Source organism: Scomber japonicus, chromosome 22 (assembly GCF_027409825.1).
Source record: "Scomber japonicus isolate fScoJap1 chromosome 22, fScoJap1.pri, whole genome shotgun sequence".
Lineage (NCBI taxonomy): Eukaryota > Metazoa > Chordata > Actinopteri > Scombriformes > Scombridae > Scomber > Scomber japonicus.
Genome location: NC_070599.1, coordinates 6,041,462 through 6,056,938, shown reverse-complemented (window position 1 = coordinate 6,056,938; position 15,477 = coordinate 6,041,462). Strand labels below are relative to the sequence as shown.

The 15,477-nt window shown below is 35.6% G+C and overlaps 1 protein-coding gene and 1 long non-coding RNA gene across 2 annotated transcripts; both read left to right on the top strand.

Annotated features, from left to right (window-relative positions):
• Positions 1-911: 911 nt before the first annotated feature.
• On the top strand, positions 912-3,661 carry LOC128384375 (uncharacterized). The gene is made up of 6 exons (XM_053343926.1): positions 912-993; positions 1,692-1,879; positions 2,873-2,925; positions 3,040-3,111; positions 3,217-3,345; positions 3,558-3,661. Exons 1-6 carry the CDS (start codon positions 912-914, stop codon positions 3,649-3,651), a joined length of 618 nt encoding a protein of 205 aa, XP_053199901.1. The 3' UTR covers positions 3,652-3,661.
• Positions 3,662-12,527: 8,866 nt separating this feature from the next.
• Positions 12,528-13,067, top strand: LOC128384303 (uncharacterized). The gene is made up of 3 exons (XR_008324113.1): positions 12,528-12,663; positions 12,830-12,901; positions 13,016-13,067. It is a non-coding gene; the product is annotated as an uncharacterized LOC128384303 (long non-coding RNA).
• The last annotated feature ends 2,410 nt before the right edge of the window (positions 13,068-15,477 follow it).

Sequence of the window (15,477 nt, the reverse complement as noted above, 5' to 3'; positions counted from 1 at the left end):
GTGTGTGTGTGTGTGTGTGTGTGTGTGTGTATTTTTGGAACAGAATGTGTCATATCAGCACGTGAAAAAACATGTAAAGTAAAGCAAGACCCCTGAGTGTTTTCATTCTGTTTACACTGCAGCCACCTGCTGAACTTAGACTGAAATGGTTGATATATAACACAGGACTGACATCAACATCCAAACTGATAATGATTATTGTAACACACTTTATTACTGGTCATTTCTGCAGTTTTAATAAGACAATATGCTGATGATACTCGCTTGTATATCTAAGTCAAAACAGCTTAATTCATGGTGTTTTTGCACCAATTTAATAGGAGCACTCTGTTAAACCTTTAGTTAATTAATATGACTTTCATGATATACTGTAGCAATTTCATGACCACTTCCCTCAACCCCAAATCTGTAGATGTCACAGAGTTTTATTAGCTGGGAAATCTGAGACGTATTCATGATTGTACATCAGTGTTTCTTGAATTATGGGGTCAGAACATTGACCTGTAAAGCATGATTAATATAAAGATCTTTACATTTACTATATACACATTTCTGTACTTGCTCAGATGGATAGTATCATAACACTTATGGTAATTACCTGATTCATAAAGATTTTCTGTTAGTATTCTGATTAAATATTTAGTCCACATACTGCAGTTGCTCTTGTTAGAAAAGTATGAAAAGGAGAGAGTGAAAATAAAACTGCTGAGTGTCACACAGTGACACTGAGCAGTGAGCAAAAAAAAAAAAGTACTGTCAGTTCTGTGGTTTGTTGAAAGCTGTACAACCCACGGAAACGGCAAAATCAGCAAAATAAATATTTGAGGTTAGGTGTTTGAGCTTTTATTATCCACACAGACAGTCTGAGTAGTTGTTCAGTACACAGTGAAGTTTAATCAGCAGATAGAAACATGCAGTGGACTGTCCAGGTTGCCATGGTTCTCCTGAACATTGCATGGGTTCTCTTCTTTTTACAACCACATCCTTTCTCAGGTAAGAGACTGGAACATACCTAGTTTTTTATGACACTTTCTTGACTTTAATTCTAAAGTGTATTGCAAATGACGCCCGCAAATGAGCTACAATTTCCAGGAATCAGCTGTGAGCGAGCAAGAGTGCGTTCTAGAGAGTGACTGCGTGTGTATGTGTTTGTGTGACTATCAATGCAGTGCATGTGAGAGCAAAGCATTCTGATAGCTTATTGGACCGATCACATTTTTTGCAGGTTCTCTGTGTTCTGTATGTTCTGTGTTCTGTGTTGCTGCTGGTTATGATACAGAACACTGCTGTTTTTATTATGATAAAATGATAATTATGATTATGACAGTTTTTTGTGAATTTTATTTAATATTGGTTAATTTATTTCTTAGTCTTAATTGTATTTATATTATGTAGGGATTTAATTTAATATTCTGTTCAACTTGCACTTCACAAAATGCCTTAAAAATAAAAAGGCACATTTGGACACATTTTGTATGTTTTCTATTCTTTAAGCACCAGCACTGTTTCAAAAGTACCAGTTTGTATCAGATAAAACCTAAACGATACCCAACCCTATTTACCGGTTCCTCGAAGTTCTACTGGAGGAGCTGCTGTGATCTCCGGCTCGTCCAGTAGTCATGTCAAAGTGTCGTTGGGTAAGATACTCGAAATTGCTCCCAAAGATTATGCCATCTGTGTCTGATTTGCAGTGTCTGTACAGAGAAGAAGCACTGACAACATCAAGGAGTTTTGTATTAAACTTCCATCTGATCAGAACTGGACATCAACTCCACATTCAGTCAACATTACTGCTAATGAAACTAGTAATACCAACATAACTTTTCAAGGCCAGTCTTCATCTATTCTACAAATAGACCACAAATTCATCAATTTTCTTGTCTTATTAATATTAAAGACAATACTGTTTCATACTTTAGTCATTATTTTATATTCCACTGCAGAATGTGGAGAAAGCAACATCTCACTGCATGAAAACAGCAGCTCAGCCAACATGACCAACAAATGTCAGGAGCACTGTCAGTGTAACAGGACAAGCATACAGCCAAAAGATGTCAACTCTTCCCAGCTGTCAGACATCAACCTAGTATCTGTGACACCACAATGCAAACCTAACGTAATGTGAGTTAAAGTTAGCTATTATACTTATATTCAAAGTAAGTTAGAAATTGATTTATTGACCTTATTTGACTTTTGACCTGTACATAATTATTTCTTTCTTCTATATTGGACTAGTTTAACCTTTGCCAACAAAGAGGTGTGTATCCATGTGGAAAATTTACTCTCTGCCATCACTCCGATTATTGTGTAAGCTCTGGATCTTTAAAATAAAAATTATTATTATCTTCTTAAAAGTTTTAGACAAGGAAAAGTTTACCTTATGAAACAGCTCAGTGTACGTCTGTATTTGACTTTATTTTTAAAAAGTGTTTCAAGCTGGTCATATGTTGATTTATACACTGTTGGAGACAGATTTCAGAAAACTCCAGTCAGGTCCCCTCCTGTGGGAAGAAGCACTGACAACATCAAGGAGTTTTGGATTAAACTTCCATCTGATCAGAACTTGGCATCAACGCCACATTCAGTCAACATTACTGCTAATGAAACTAGTAATACCAACATAACTTTTCAAGGCCAGTCTTCATCTATTCTACAAATACACCACCAATTCATCAATTTTCTTGTCTTATTAATATACAATAAAATACTGTTTCATACTTTAGTCATTATTTTATATTCCACTGCAGAATGTGGAGAAAGCAACATCTCACTGCATGAAAACAGCAGTTCAGCCAACATGACCAACAAATGTCAGGAGCACTGTCAGTGTAACAGGACAAGTATACAGCCAAAAGATGTCAACTCTTCCCAGCTGTCAGACATCAACCTGGTATCTGTGACACCACAATGCAAACCTAACGTAATGTGAGTTAAAGTTAGCTATTATACTTATATTCAAAGTAAGTTCAAAATTGATTTATTGACCTTATTTGACTTTTGACCTGTACATAATTATTTCTTTCTTCTATATTGGACTAGTTTAACCTTTGCCAACAAAGAGGTGTGTATCCATGTGGAAAATTTCATCCCTGCCATTACTCCACTTATTGTGTAAGTTCAAGATTTAAAAAAAAAAAAAAAATATATATATATATATATATATATATATATATACACACACATATACACACATCTGTATTTGACTTTTTTCAATAGTGTTTTGAGCTCGTCAAATGCAAATGGTCCTGATGAGTGCTGCTTCAAATTCTACCCGAGAAGAGTGAACAAAAAATTAATCTCCTCATACTATATGACTGATTACTGCTGCCCGTGGACTGGAGTCATGTAAGTGCTCAATACACACAAACATATATATTACATTAGGCTCTATTTTTATTCTACATCTGTACATCTATTTTTTTTTCTGTGTCTCATTAAAAAAATAGCTTTTCATACAGTTCACTTCAAACAGTTTAAAGTGTTTGAATCTATGTGTTAATCTATATGAATTACTTAATAAAAAAGGCCTTCAAAATTTCGTTGTTACTTTCTTTTAGTTTGATGACCAAAAAAGGACGTCACATCTGTGCAGATCCCAATCTCACCTGGGTTCAAAGCATCATGAAAACTCTGGATAAAGCCCTCCTGTAAAGCAGCCCTCCCTCACCCCGTCTCACTCCTCTGCAGAGTTACTTATTTGAGGTTATTTGATGCTTTGTTTTTTGTTGCAAATCACATATTGTGATTTTTTAAAATTTTCCTCACAATATAGTAATGCTTTTGGTATTAATTTCCAAATCTGCTATAAGTAATGACTTATTGAATTGGCCAATCTATCTGTTTTTGTAAAATCTTTTAAATGCTTTGTATTACTCACAATATCATATAAACCTCATAAATACATTAAATCATTTAGAAACTGTCACTGTTGGTGTCTCTTCTGAAATCTCTCCAGGCTAAGACAAACATTTTGCCCAAGCCTTAAACTAAGGTTTGAACTACAGGGAAGCTCCTCTTAATAAGACATTATACTCCCCTGAATTTCGGGGGAGGGAGGGGGTTGTCTCTAAAATATTGTGTGTTCTATTTTTGCCATGCATTTCTATTTTTCTGCACTTTCATTATCATGGATTATGCATAAATTGAGTCCACTTTCACATTATTCCTCATTTTAAAAAAGTGAGCTTTAATATAGTTCACACTAGGCATGGGATGATAACCGTGTTCAAGGTATACCGTGATATGAAAAAGTCACGATGACCGGAAATGCCAAATGTTCTGTCATACCGTTCCTAAGGTATGAGCTGTTTTTAGTCTGGTTAAAGACAGGAAGTGCTGGTCAGAAATCCCTCAGGTGGTGCAGCTGCAGCGTAGAGTATCACGACCCCTCACACTGTCATTACAGATTCAGGTTAAATGAACATGCCGGTCTTTATTTTTCTTCCTTTTAGAAACATTTTAGAGCTGTAATTGAAATACCACCATACCGTGAAATTTTTGCATATACCAGCCCCATGCCTAGTTCACACGCTGCCTTAAACAAAGAAATATGTTAATTTGTGTGTTTAAGAGATGGCTAAACTGTTTCCAGTCTTTGTGCTAAGCTAAGCTAATCGTCTAAAACAAGGAAGAGGTATCAACTGAAGAAATCAAATATGCTTCACACCGTTCCTTTAAACAAAAAGTTTAAACAAAAAAACATTTTGGAATTACAACAGTACTATTAACAACTATTTATCATAGTTATTGTTATAATAGTAGTATTATAAATAATACATTCATTTCCTGCTCATAGTATTATCAACAGTAGCAGCCAGTAAAGAGGAGGTCAGGAAAGGTTTATATATATATATATATATATATATATATGTAGGTTTATATTTAGCATTCTGGTTCAAAAAGAAATGAGTCTGACCTTTGGACACAACCTATAAGAAGAAACTATGTAGTCTTCATTACAAAAAAGATTCCAGTTCCACTCTACATGAGGTAAAGTGTAACTATAAGTCAAAATATTAGCTTGTTAATAAAAAGATGATTTTTAACCTTTATAATTATGAATATAGTGGAACACATTAATGGGGAATGTAATAGACTGAGAGTAAACATTAACCACCTCTACTGAAGCAGATGGAGATGAGTTGAACAACATGAACACAAACCACATTTGCTAGAGCAGTGATCAGATAGCGTGTGTGTGTGTGTGTGTATTTTTGGAACAGAATGTGTCATATCAGCACGTGAAAAAACATGTAAAGTAAAGCTAGACCCCTGAGTGTTTTCATTCTGTTCACACTGCAGCCACCTGCTGAACTTAGACTGAAATGGTTGATATATAACACAGGACTGACATCAACATCCAAACTGATAATGATTATTGTAACACACTTTATTACTGGTCATTTCTGCAGTTTTAATAAGACAATATGCTGATGATACTCGCTTGTATATCTAAGTCAAAACAGCTTAATTCATGGTGTTTTTGCACCAATTTAATAGGAGCACTCTGTTAAACCTTTAGTTAATTAATATGACTTTCATGATATACTGTAGCAATTTCATGACCACTTCCCTCAACCCCAAATCTGTAGATAACTAACTACTTCATGAAGTCTTATTGTGACATTATAATTTCTACCTATTTTCTTTTAGTTTGGTGACCAAAAGCGGACGTCACATGTGTACGGATCCCAATCTCTTCTGGGTTAATGGTATCATGAAAAGTCTTGATAATACATCCTCTTGAACCAGCACCCCATCTGGAAAGAACCTCAGCCTTCTGCTAAGTTACTTTTGTTGCTTTATCAAATCACATATTATGCAATGTTTTACAATTCATTTATAATATAGTAATGATATTGGTATAAGTAATGACATATTCTGCTTTCTGCATTGTCAGCCTAAATCAGCTCATTTATCTTTTTTTGTGTGTTTAAAACTTTTGTAATTACCCACAATATCATATAACCCTCAGAATTTGGAAACTTTCACTGTGGGTGGTCTCTTTTGAACTACCTCTAAGCTAAGAAAAAAACTATTTGTGCTAAACTAAGATAGTCATCTGCAGCTTATATTCAAAAAAAGAGGGATATCAATCTCATCTCATCTAACTGATAAAAGAAATCTAATCCGAAGTTTGATAAGGAGAGTGTGAAAATAATGCTGTTCTGTGGTCATGCAGTAGCACACACATGCAAACAAAGTCTACCACATATAGAGGATTATTTGTCAAAATCTAAGTATCAGCAGTAACTAATCATAAAAACTCCAATCTTTTTTTATTTAAAAACATGTAAATGTTTATTGCTGCCGATATAGACAAATTAGTGTATACCCTGGCTTAATACTACAGTGATTCCTACAAGATAACATGTTGATTGTGACGTGATGTTACAGGTTGGTCAACCTTTGTCCACTAGGTGGAGTGAGATTTTCATGATGTGTTGGGAGGTTCAGAGAAGAAACTGGTTACATTTTGAATGCTCAGTATAACACACAGCTGTCTAGTTCCTAGATTTGTGCTGATAGGCCGTGTGTTTGATAATTATATATTAAAATAAAAGACATCAACAGTGTGGAGCAGATGTAATGTGGGTTTTAAGGTTAAAAGGTGAATAAAATTACTCATATTGCAAACAGCAAAATACACAACACATCTGATGTTTCACTATATTTCTCAAAATATGCAAAACAATTAATATCTATATTTGAACATGCCCCTTATACTGAAACAGACATGCTCTAGATGGTTAAGTGTTCCACATATTGTTCATTTGATACATTTTTGTATGCAGAGTACCTATAAGAAATATTCATCACTTTTAGATGTTTAGATCAATCAATCAATCAATCAATAGATGTTTTATTGTTTTAAACCATGATGTAATGTGGCTTTTTTTGACAGTCATCAACAAAAAATATACACTCTAATTCCCATCAAAGGAAATGATTACATTGCATTTACTAAGTACAGATATCCATACCAGTTCAAATGGTAAATACCCTCCCATCAGTATTCTGATAATACTTGAATGTACTTTTGCTTGTATGACAAATTCTTATCCATGGTCATTCTGATAAAGCCTTGTAAATTAGAACATGAGCATACAAAATCTGTTTCATCTTGTATTATCCCACGCAGACAGTCTGCCAGCAGCTGTCAGTACAGAATGAAGTTTAATCAGCATTAAGAAAGTGTAAATAGATCTATTTGATCTCAATTTGTCTCTTTTTCTGCAGCTTTTTCTACACGTTCCAGCACATTACTTGGTGTCATGTTAAAGGTGTCGGTTTTAAAGTCTTGCTTCTAGAGAGCAGCCTGGTGTATTCATATTCCAGGTAAAGAAGGCCAACACACAGCTGTCACAGATTGAGTGCAGGCCTCCAGCATCAGGATGTTAATCTCGGTTAATCTATGACGATTAAATTCATTGCTTTGGCTTTGGAGTAATATATGCATATTCATTAAACACAAACTGACATATTCATAAATGGCATTTCATTGTTTTTTCTTACATATTTGAGATTTGCTTGAAATGAAAAGTGGTAGAACCTTTCTTCTCTTATTGCATGGCTTACTGCAGTGATGATAGCTCTAGGAGCAACAGTATGTTTTAGTAGAAGTGGTTTATTAGCAGCTGTATTACTCATGTCTGCAGCAGATGTTAGTATGGGTAGTAGTAGCAAAGTAATAGGAGTAGCAGGAAGATCAGTGGTAGTAGTGACACTATATAGATAGTAATATATTAGCAGCACCTTTGATAACTAAAATACAACAAATTATGTTGCAATTTGTGAGGAAAGCTGCTGCTGTATGGCTGCAATAATCACAAAACCCTGGAGGTACTGTTATATTTACAATTGTAGCACCCGACCCATGTAGCTATTAAGTTACTATTCACATATCCAGGGTTGTAGTACTATGGGCGGGACCCTGGGTACTTTACCGGTGGCTTACTGTTTTACCTGTGTAACCAAATGATATAATCATTTTTTAAACCACTTTTTTCCCTTTAAACTAATTATGAATTTCCCATGTATGGTGGTGCCTCCACTCAGCAAGAATATAATGTAAATCACTACTTTTTTTAATCTCACTAAGAATCATTTTTTTAACCACTACTTCATGTTTTTCCCTCAATTCACACCTTAATAAAATATAAATAACACACTCACAACACTTTAAATCCAAATAATTAATTTAGTTATGGAAACAAATATTTAAATCTGTAACTACAAGCCACAAATATAATTTAAGTTAACTGTTTTTGTTACTCACAAAATCCTTCAGTTGGAACATGGACGACAGATGGAAAAACCCGGCACAACTTCAGAAAGGGAGAGGTGATGAGAGGAACCACCCGCTAACTGCAGATATCCCAGCTGAGATGGCTAATCGTCTCAAGAGTCCAAGGAGTTTTTTTTCCTGGCCCTCAGTCTAACAAATATGTTAAAGTTAAAGTTTTTCTCAGTCACTTATCTCATTTCAAACTTCAAACTAATGAAAACATCAACACATAAAACACAGTAACATTAGCTGCTACTACAGTCAAACATGTGCTAACATAGCTAGCGCGCTAATCCGCTAATCACGATTAGCATCCGATTTTTCCACACTACTTCATAATGAAGTGTCACAAAACATTAACACAGAGGTATTTATCTTGTGCAATCTGTAATATATCCCTTACGCTTCGGTGAACTCTGCTTCCACCGCCTGAATGAACATAAACAACCTCTAGCAGCATACACAGGTAAACAGCTCTTCGGTTTTCGTCTGAGCCGTGCCTACCTGCTCCGGGGTCACCTCTACATCCCGCCCCTCTACCTTTCCGATTGGATATAGAGGCTGTGTCTCAATTTGGACCCAACTGCGAGGCTGCATCCTCGAAGGACGCGGCCTTTGCGGCCTTCGAAGGATGCAGCCTTGAGGAACCTCCGAAGGCTGCATCAACCGTTGTGAAATGAGACGGTCTAGCCTTCGAGGCATTTCCTGGTTGCGTCACCAGCTGTTCCCGCCCATAAGACGAGAAAGACGCCACGACCGAAAAGACGGTGAAAAAGCTGACAAAATTATAAGAGAGAAGAAAGGAGAAGAATAAAGGAAAGGAGAAGAAAGAAGGAAAACACACAAGAAAGAAAGAAAGAAAGAAAGAAAGAAGAAGAAAGAAGGAAAACACACAAGAGAAAGAATAATAAAATAATAATAATCTGTAAATAGTTATTTCTGATGTAATTTTTGTAAATAGTGAAATGTTTCATCACTTGATAATAAAAGAAAATATTTAATCCCTTGTTCTTCCTGAACAGTAGCACTTTATGCAACCCTGTTATAAATTGTACTGAAGTTGTAAATACTAAATGGAATAAACGTGTAACAATGAACAATATTTTTTATTTTATAACAACATAAAACATCAAAATCTTCACAATCAAATAAAAAATAAAGAAAAATCATAAATAAACACAGTTCATAAATAAAATCAAATTAAACACATCTATATAGATGTATATTTATTTTTCTATTACTTTTTCCAGGAGAGAGAAGAGCCTCTCCATCCTGTCTTTCCCCTCCTGCTCCCTCCTCTCCTCTGCCTAATTTTGCCTTCTCATGTCCTCCTTTATGAGGTCAAGGAGGTCATCCTCCCTCCTCCTCTTCCTCCTGGGCCCTGGCTGGTCCTCCTCCTCCTCTTCACTCTCCTGCTCACCCACTGCGGCACTTGGCCCTGGTGTGTCCTCACGGATGGAGGCAATGAGGACAGGGGGGGCAATAGATGGCCTCTGCCCCAGTACCTCATCCATGAGGACAAACCACGGCCAAGTGCCAGCAGTGGGCTTGCCGCTGGCCCCCTCCCCTGTCCCTGGATATTTGCAATCCTAAGGCAGTGGAAATCAATCATGTCAGCAATTTTCAGCAAAAGTATTTAGTAACAGTAAAACTAATCCAAACCTGTAGGCTACCTACTTTATTTTATTTTTTTAAATTGTCCCATTTTTTTTTTGGCCTGGTAGGGCTGGACCTTCCCCTCCAGCCCAATCTTTTCCAGTATTGCTCTAAACACAGAGGGAAGCAAGAGAAAAGGTAAACACAAGATCACATCAACACAGGGATGCAAAGATGTACAAAAATGGACATCAGCCTTGCCTCCATCCCGCCGTGGCGGAGTTTTTGGCCCCTGTGAATAGATGGTCATTTTCCCCTCTTTGTTTAATCAGGAGCTCGGTTTGCTCCTTGCTCCCTAAAACAAAAATAAAACAAAATGTAATGTAAAACATGTTTTTTTTTACTATGTCAACAGACAAAAGGGTTCTAATATAGCAAAAAATTATCATAATAATGATAATAATGAAGTATAACATATAATAGTGATAATCCCAAACGTAGCTCTTCATTAAAATCTAAATTTGTTCATCTTAGTCCATTTATATATATATATATATATATATATAAAATATAAGTCAAGTAATAAAATATAAGTAATTGGTAAAAGTATAAAAGTATAAGTAGTAATAAGTGAAAATAATTAAATAAAACAAACCAATACTTACACTTGAATGTCTTCACCTGTTGGTGTCGCCATTGTTGTGTTTTCGCGGCACTGAACAGCGCCGCGCAAAGGATCTTGGGATTTGGGAGGCCGCGAAGGATAGTAGCGGTGCATCCTCGAAAAAGAGGGAAAAGAAGGCCGCATTTCAAGGCTGCATTTGAAGGACTCTTCGAATTGGGACAGCCTTCGCGCGGCGTTGTGACGTAATCGGCCTCGAAATGCGCACTTCGAGGATGCAGCCTCGCAATTTGGACCAAATTGGGACACAGCCTAAGTTTGTAACATCCAATGCAATTAACAACATGACAAGACAGACAGACAGCCTTATGCTCTCTGAGGTTTGGTTGTGTCCTGATGGTCCTGACCAGATCTCTTCTATGTACGTCAAACAAACCATTTCATTGAACTTTATACACACTGAAAAGGATTTGTTTATCTACAAATAGCATTTTAACTCACTATGAATTGTTTTTAACATTCCACTTAACTGATTTTAATTACATGCTTCTTAACAGTTACGATTATTATATTTATTTGCATATTTATTTACTAGTCTAAATTAAGTTATTTAGACTGGGCTACACAATAATATGTTTTATTGTGGTTTCTCTGTTGTCCTGTAGCATTGAGTTTCCCAACATGGAAATGTAATACAGTAACCTCACCTACTATGTTATCGTGATGTTAAGGAAGAGTTAAGATTTAGCTGTGGGAAACTGTGTGATATGTGCGTGTGAAAGTAAATCACACTTTCTACACCACATGTGCTGTTGGTTTAGTGGTTAAATTGTAAATTACTCAACTCACACAAACACCTTCAAAGACACAGCTGAAGCTAGTTTAGCACCTTTGAGTTTTAATATTACATCTTGTAGTGTATGTCGCTGTGTCAGACAGACTGCTGACAGCTGTATTCGGTACTGACAGTGAAGTTTTATTAAGCGTGCATTACAAACATGCATTGGACTGTTCAGATAATTGTGGTTCTCCTGAACATTGCATGGATTGTCTTCTTTTTAATGCCAGATCCTTTCTCAGGTAAGAGAAGCTTCAGACACAGCCTGTATACAGTGGTATGATATTATAGGATTTATTATAGGAAATAAAAACTTTCTTTTTCATTTCATTAGTTAGTTTTCTGTGTCAAAAATACAACTTTGACAGACAAAAAAAGCGTTTTCTGTTCGTATATTACTATGCTGATGATACTCTCTTTCTCAGTTAAACACATTGTTTTTATTTGCAGAACATCTAGTGCCAGCTTCATTACATGTCATGTTCGCGTGTCATAGAGACTTATCTTTAGTGTAGTCTGTGAAATACTGTTTAAGATGGAGAACTGTGTCAGCTCATCAGAAATATTAATGGTGTAATATGACACAAATGTTTAAAAAAATAAAATAAAAAATAAAAAGTAAATTATACAAACAATCTGGAACAGGTCTATCATTTATTTTGTGGTGACACTGTAAATGACACAACCCTGTAACACATTCATGGAGCTATTTTTAAAACATGTATGTATCCCAGACAGACTTCAGTCTTTATAGCTCAAAAACTCAAAAAACTACAGCTCATGAGGGAAACACTGTCCGAGGAATTTTTTGTCAAAGGACTGCAACATGCTTCAAACACATCAGTATCAGCATTGTTGTTTTTACATTGCATTGTGTTGCCATGAGTTATTATTTTAAATTAAAGTAAATGCAGTGTATTTGTGTAATTGCAGTGTTTGTACAGAGAAGATACACTGATGAGCACATGCTGTTTGGAGACTTTTGTATTCAGCTTCCACCAGTCAACAACAATTCTGATAAAAATGACACCAACACAACATCTGAAGGTTAGTCTAGTTTCTTACTAAAGCTTTATAGTAAATTATAAGCCTTCAGTTTGTACTCTGATGTTGTAACTGTGCAGATGAAGTCTAAAATCATATGTTCTCTACAGCGAGCACGGAGAGCAGTCTCATACTGCAGAACAACCAGTCTGTTGACAAAAGTCAACAGGACTGTCAATGCAACAAGATGAATATACAACAAAAAGATTTGTACTATTCAAGGTTGTCAGACATAGAACTGAGACCTCCTGCACCAGGATGTGAACCTAAGATAATGTAAGTGATGTATGAAACAGCAGCAGCAGAAGAGCTCTAGACATAGTATTGTCTATGTGGTAGTACCTTGTTAATATCGCCAAACGCAGTCACTGATTACTTTTAAAGATCATATATCTGTTTTATTAAAATTATTTAATTGCCATGTTTTTCTCCATTGAACTAGCATGAAGTTTCCCAACATGGAAGTGTGTATTGATATTGAAATCTACATTTCTGCCATTGGTCCACTTGCTCCGTAAGTTCTGGATCATTAGATGTTTGTAAATTTAAAAAATAATATATATATGATGGTATATTCTAAAGGATACCATATTCCAAAATATGCAATAAATCTGTATTATGTGTTTAGAAACTTGAATGAGACATCAACTTCTAGTCTAGTGGGGCAGATGACTCCTAATAGTCCCTCTGTTCCGGAGCTGACTTCTTCAGAGGTCACTACGAATTCTGGATTGATTTCTGTCAGTAGCTCTGAAACGGCTACAGTTACTCACCATTCAAAAGCTCCTGTACAAGAAGATGTCAACCAGGACCCAAAAGGAGCAGCACATGGTGAGCTGACATCCTTCTTGATTTTCCTTTCTTAATCTGAAAGATCAAAACCAACAATAAATTGATCTAGTAACAAGAATTGTCTGTATATCAAAAGCCTGATATATGTTCTTTCTGTGTCGTAGAGCTCTATTGTTGTACAACAACTATTGAAAGTTCTTCTGTGCTGGAAGTTACTTCTTCAGAGGTTTCTACATCTTCTGGATTGATTTCCGTCAGTCACTCTGAAGCTGCTGCTGTTCCAGTGACCGATCATCCAAAGGCTACTTTACAAAAACAGGCCCCAAAAGGAGCAGCACATGGTGAGTTGGTGGATTCATCGATTTCACTCTCTTAATCTGAAGAACTGCAACCAACAATGAACTGATTCAGTAACAAGTATTGTCTGCATATCGAAAGCACCATTATTGTCCAACAACTATTGAAAATACACCAGTGAGCCACACTGTTGGACTGGGTAACATTTAAAACACTTACTAGTTTATTTTTTAGACAACCCTACATACACATTCCTCCTGTAGATAGCACAAAATAACACAAATACCTTAAATGTGTATTAATCCCTCGCTAAAAATAGTATAGTTCAAATGCACTCCTAATTGAATAATATCCTGTTTTTAAAGATTTACATTTTGCCACTGACAGAGTAGACATAGAGAAGCTTGGAACTATTGCAACACAGACTAATGCATTGTTGGTCTTCATCTTTTTGTGGCATATGTTCGGAAATCCCCAAAGTGTAAAACATCAGCCTTTTTCTTAATCTTCTAGATTTTGGAAGGAGGAAAATCATTGCTGCACTTGCCTCTATGGTTTAAAAAGCATGTTTCCACCACTAGCTGGCCATGCAAGTATTATTAGACTGAGTGCAGTTGCTTTTTAAAACTCTAATCAACCCACTAAATTATTACCTGACTCTGTTTATAGCTTGTTTCTGCTTCCCCCAAGTGGCTAAAAACAATTATTACAAAAAAGAAAGCAACAATTTTAGATAGATATCTTTTAGAAGATATTATTCTATCCAAACTTATTTTCTATGCTGTTATGCCAGTGATAGCCATTCATACTGTTTTCTCTATGAAATGAACACATTTGAAAGTGCATTTATTAGCAGTATAAAGTAGTTTATGACACACTATAATATAATTATTCAATTTTATTCACCATCATCATCGTCATCATCCATTTTCTATTCACTGAGGGAACAACAACACTTATGTTCAACAAAAAGTAATTGTAATGTAACTCTCTTTTTCTGGCTTTGTTTAAAAGGGTCTTGTTGCAGGCGATTTCATTCAGGCCAGATACCTTTTCGTATAATTAGTAGATACAGCGTCCAATCTGTCACATCTCTTTGCAATGTTAATGCCATTATGTAAGTAAATAACATTTTATTTTAAATGAAACTGTATTTTAAAACTCAAAAGTTTTGACTAACATTATGTTTCTAACAAAATTATTTCTCTTCATTTTCTTTTTACAGATTAATCACAATTCGTGGCAAACACGTCTGCGTTGATCCAAACGCTAAGTGGGTTCAGAGATCTCTGAACAGGCTTGCATTAAAACAAATAAATTAAGAATGTGATACTTTCATTTTGTACCTGCAGAGGGGCCTTAAGAGAAGACAAATGCTTTCCAAGTTATTTTCTTAATGTAGAATTAATATGAATGCATGAATTGGCACAGAATGCATACCTATTACTTTATTAATAATAATAATAATAATAATAATAATAATAAAAGGAACTCTCTTAGTCATAGTGCTTATTTATATTTGCGTTTTGTGTGTTTGTTTTTCTGGTTTTGCTCTGTGTTTGCCTTGTGTGCTCCTCTCCACACCTGCCCTGCATTTAAAAAGAAAAAAAAGCCTGTATTGTCTGGTTTTGTTTTTACCTGGAAATAAAGACCTTTGTTCTGCAGCCCTTCTCTGCTCTGTGATACATACTCATTCTTTCTCTCACTTCCAAAACAAATACAAGCATTAACCAAGATCTTTACAATATGAGGCGATGGTATATATTATAGGAAATGCAGTCTTCATTCTAAGAATGGGGTCACTAAATCACAAAATAAAAGTTCCTAGTAGTAACTTTAACACAACATGCACAGATGTATGTACAAAAGATCTAATACTTTAAAGTCCAGTCTGTATTTGATATACAGCATCATTTAAATTCTGACTGTCACATCTTTTTCATCAAGAGGATGAGGATATGTGCGTGCGAAGGCGAATCACACATTTGACACCAGATGTCC

Bases quoted from the DNA above. Each gene is read 5' to 3' on its own strand.
- LOC128384375 (XM_053343926.1), top strand. From the start codon at position 912: ATGCAGTGGACTGTCCAGGTTGCCATGGTTCTCCTGAACATTGCATGG. The intron at 1,880-2,872 runs GTCTTATTAATA...AACTCTTCCCAG, and splicing joins ACAAATTCATCAATTTTCTT to CTGTCAGACATCAACCTGGT. The intron at 3,112-3,216 runs GTAAGTTCAAGA...TTTTTTCAATAG, and splicing joins GCCATTACTCCACTTATTGT to TGTTTTGAGCTCGTCAAATG.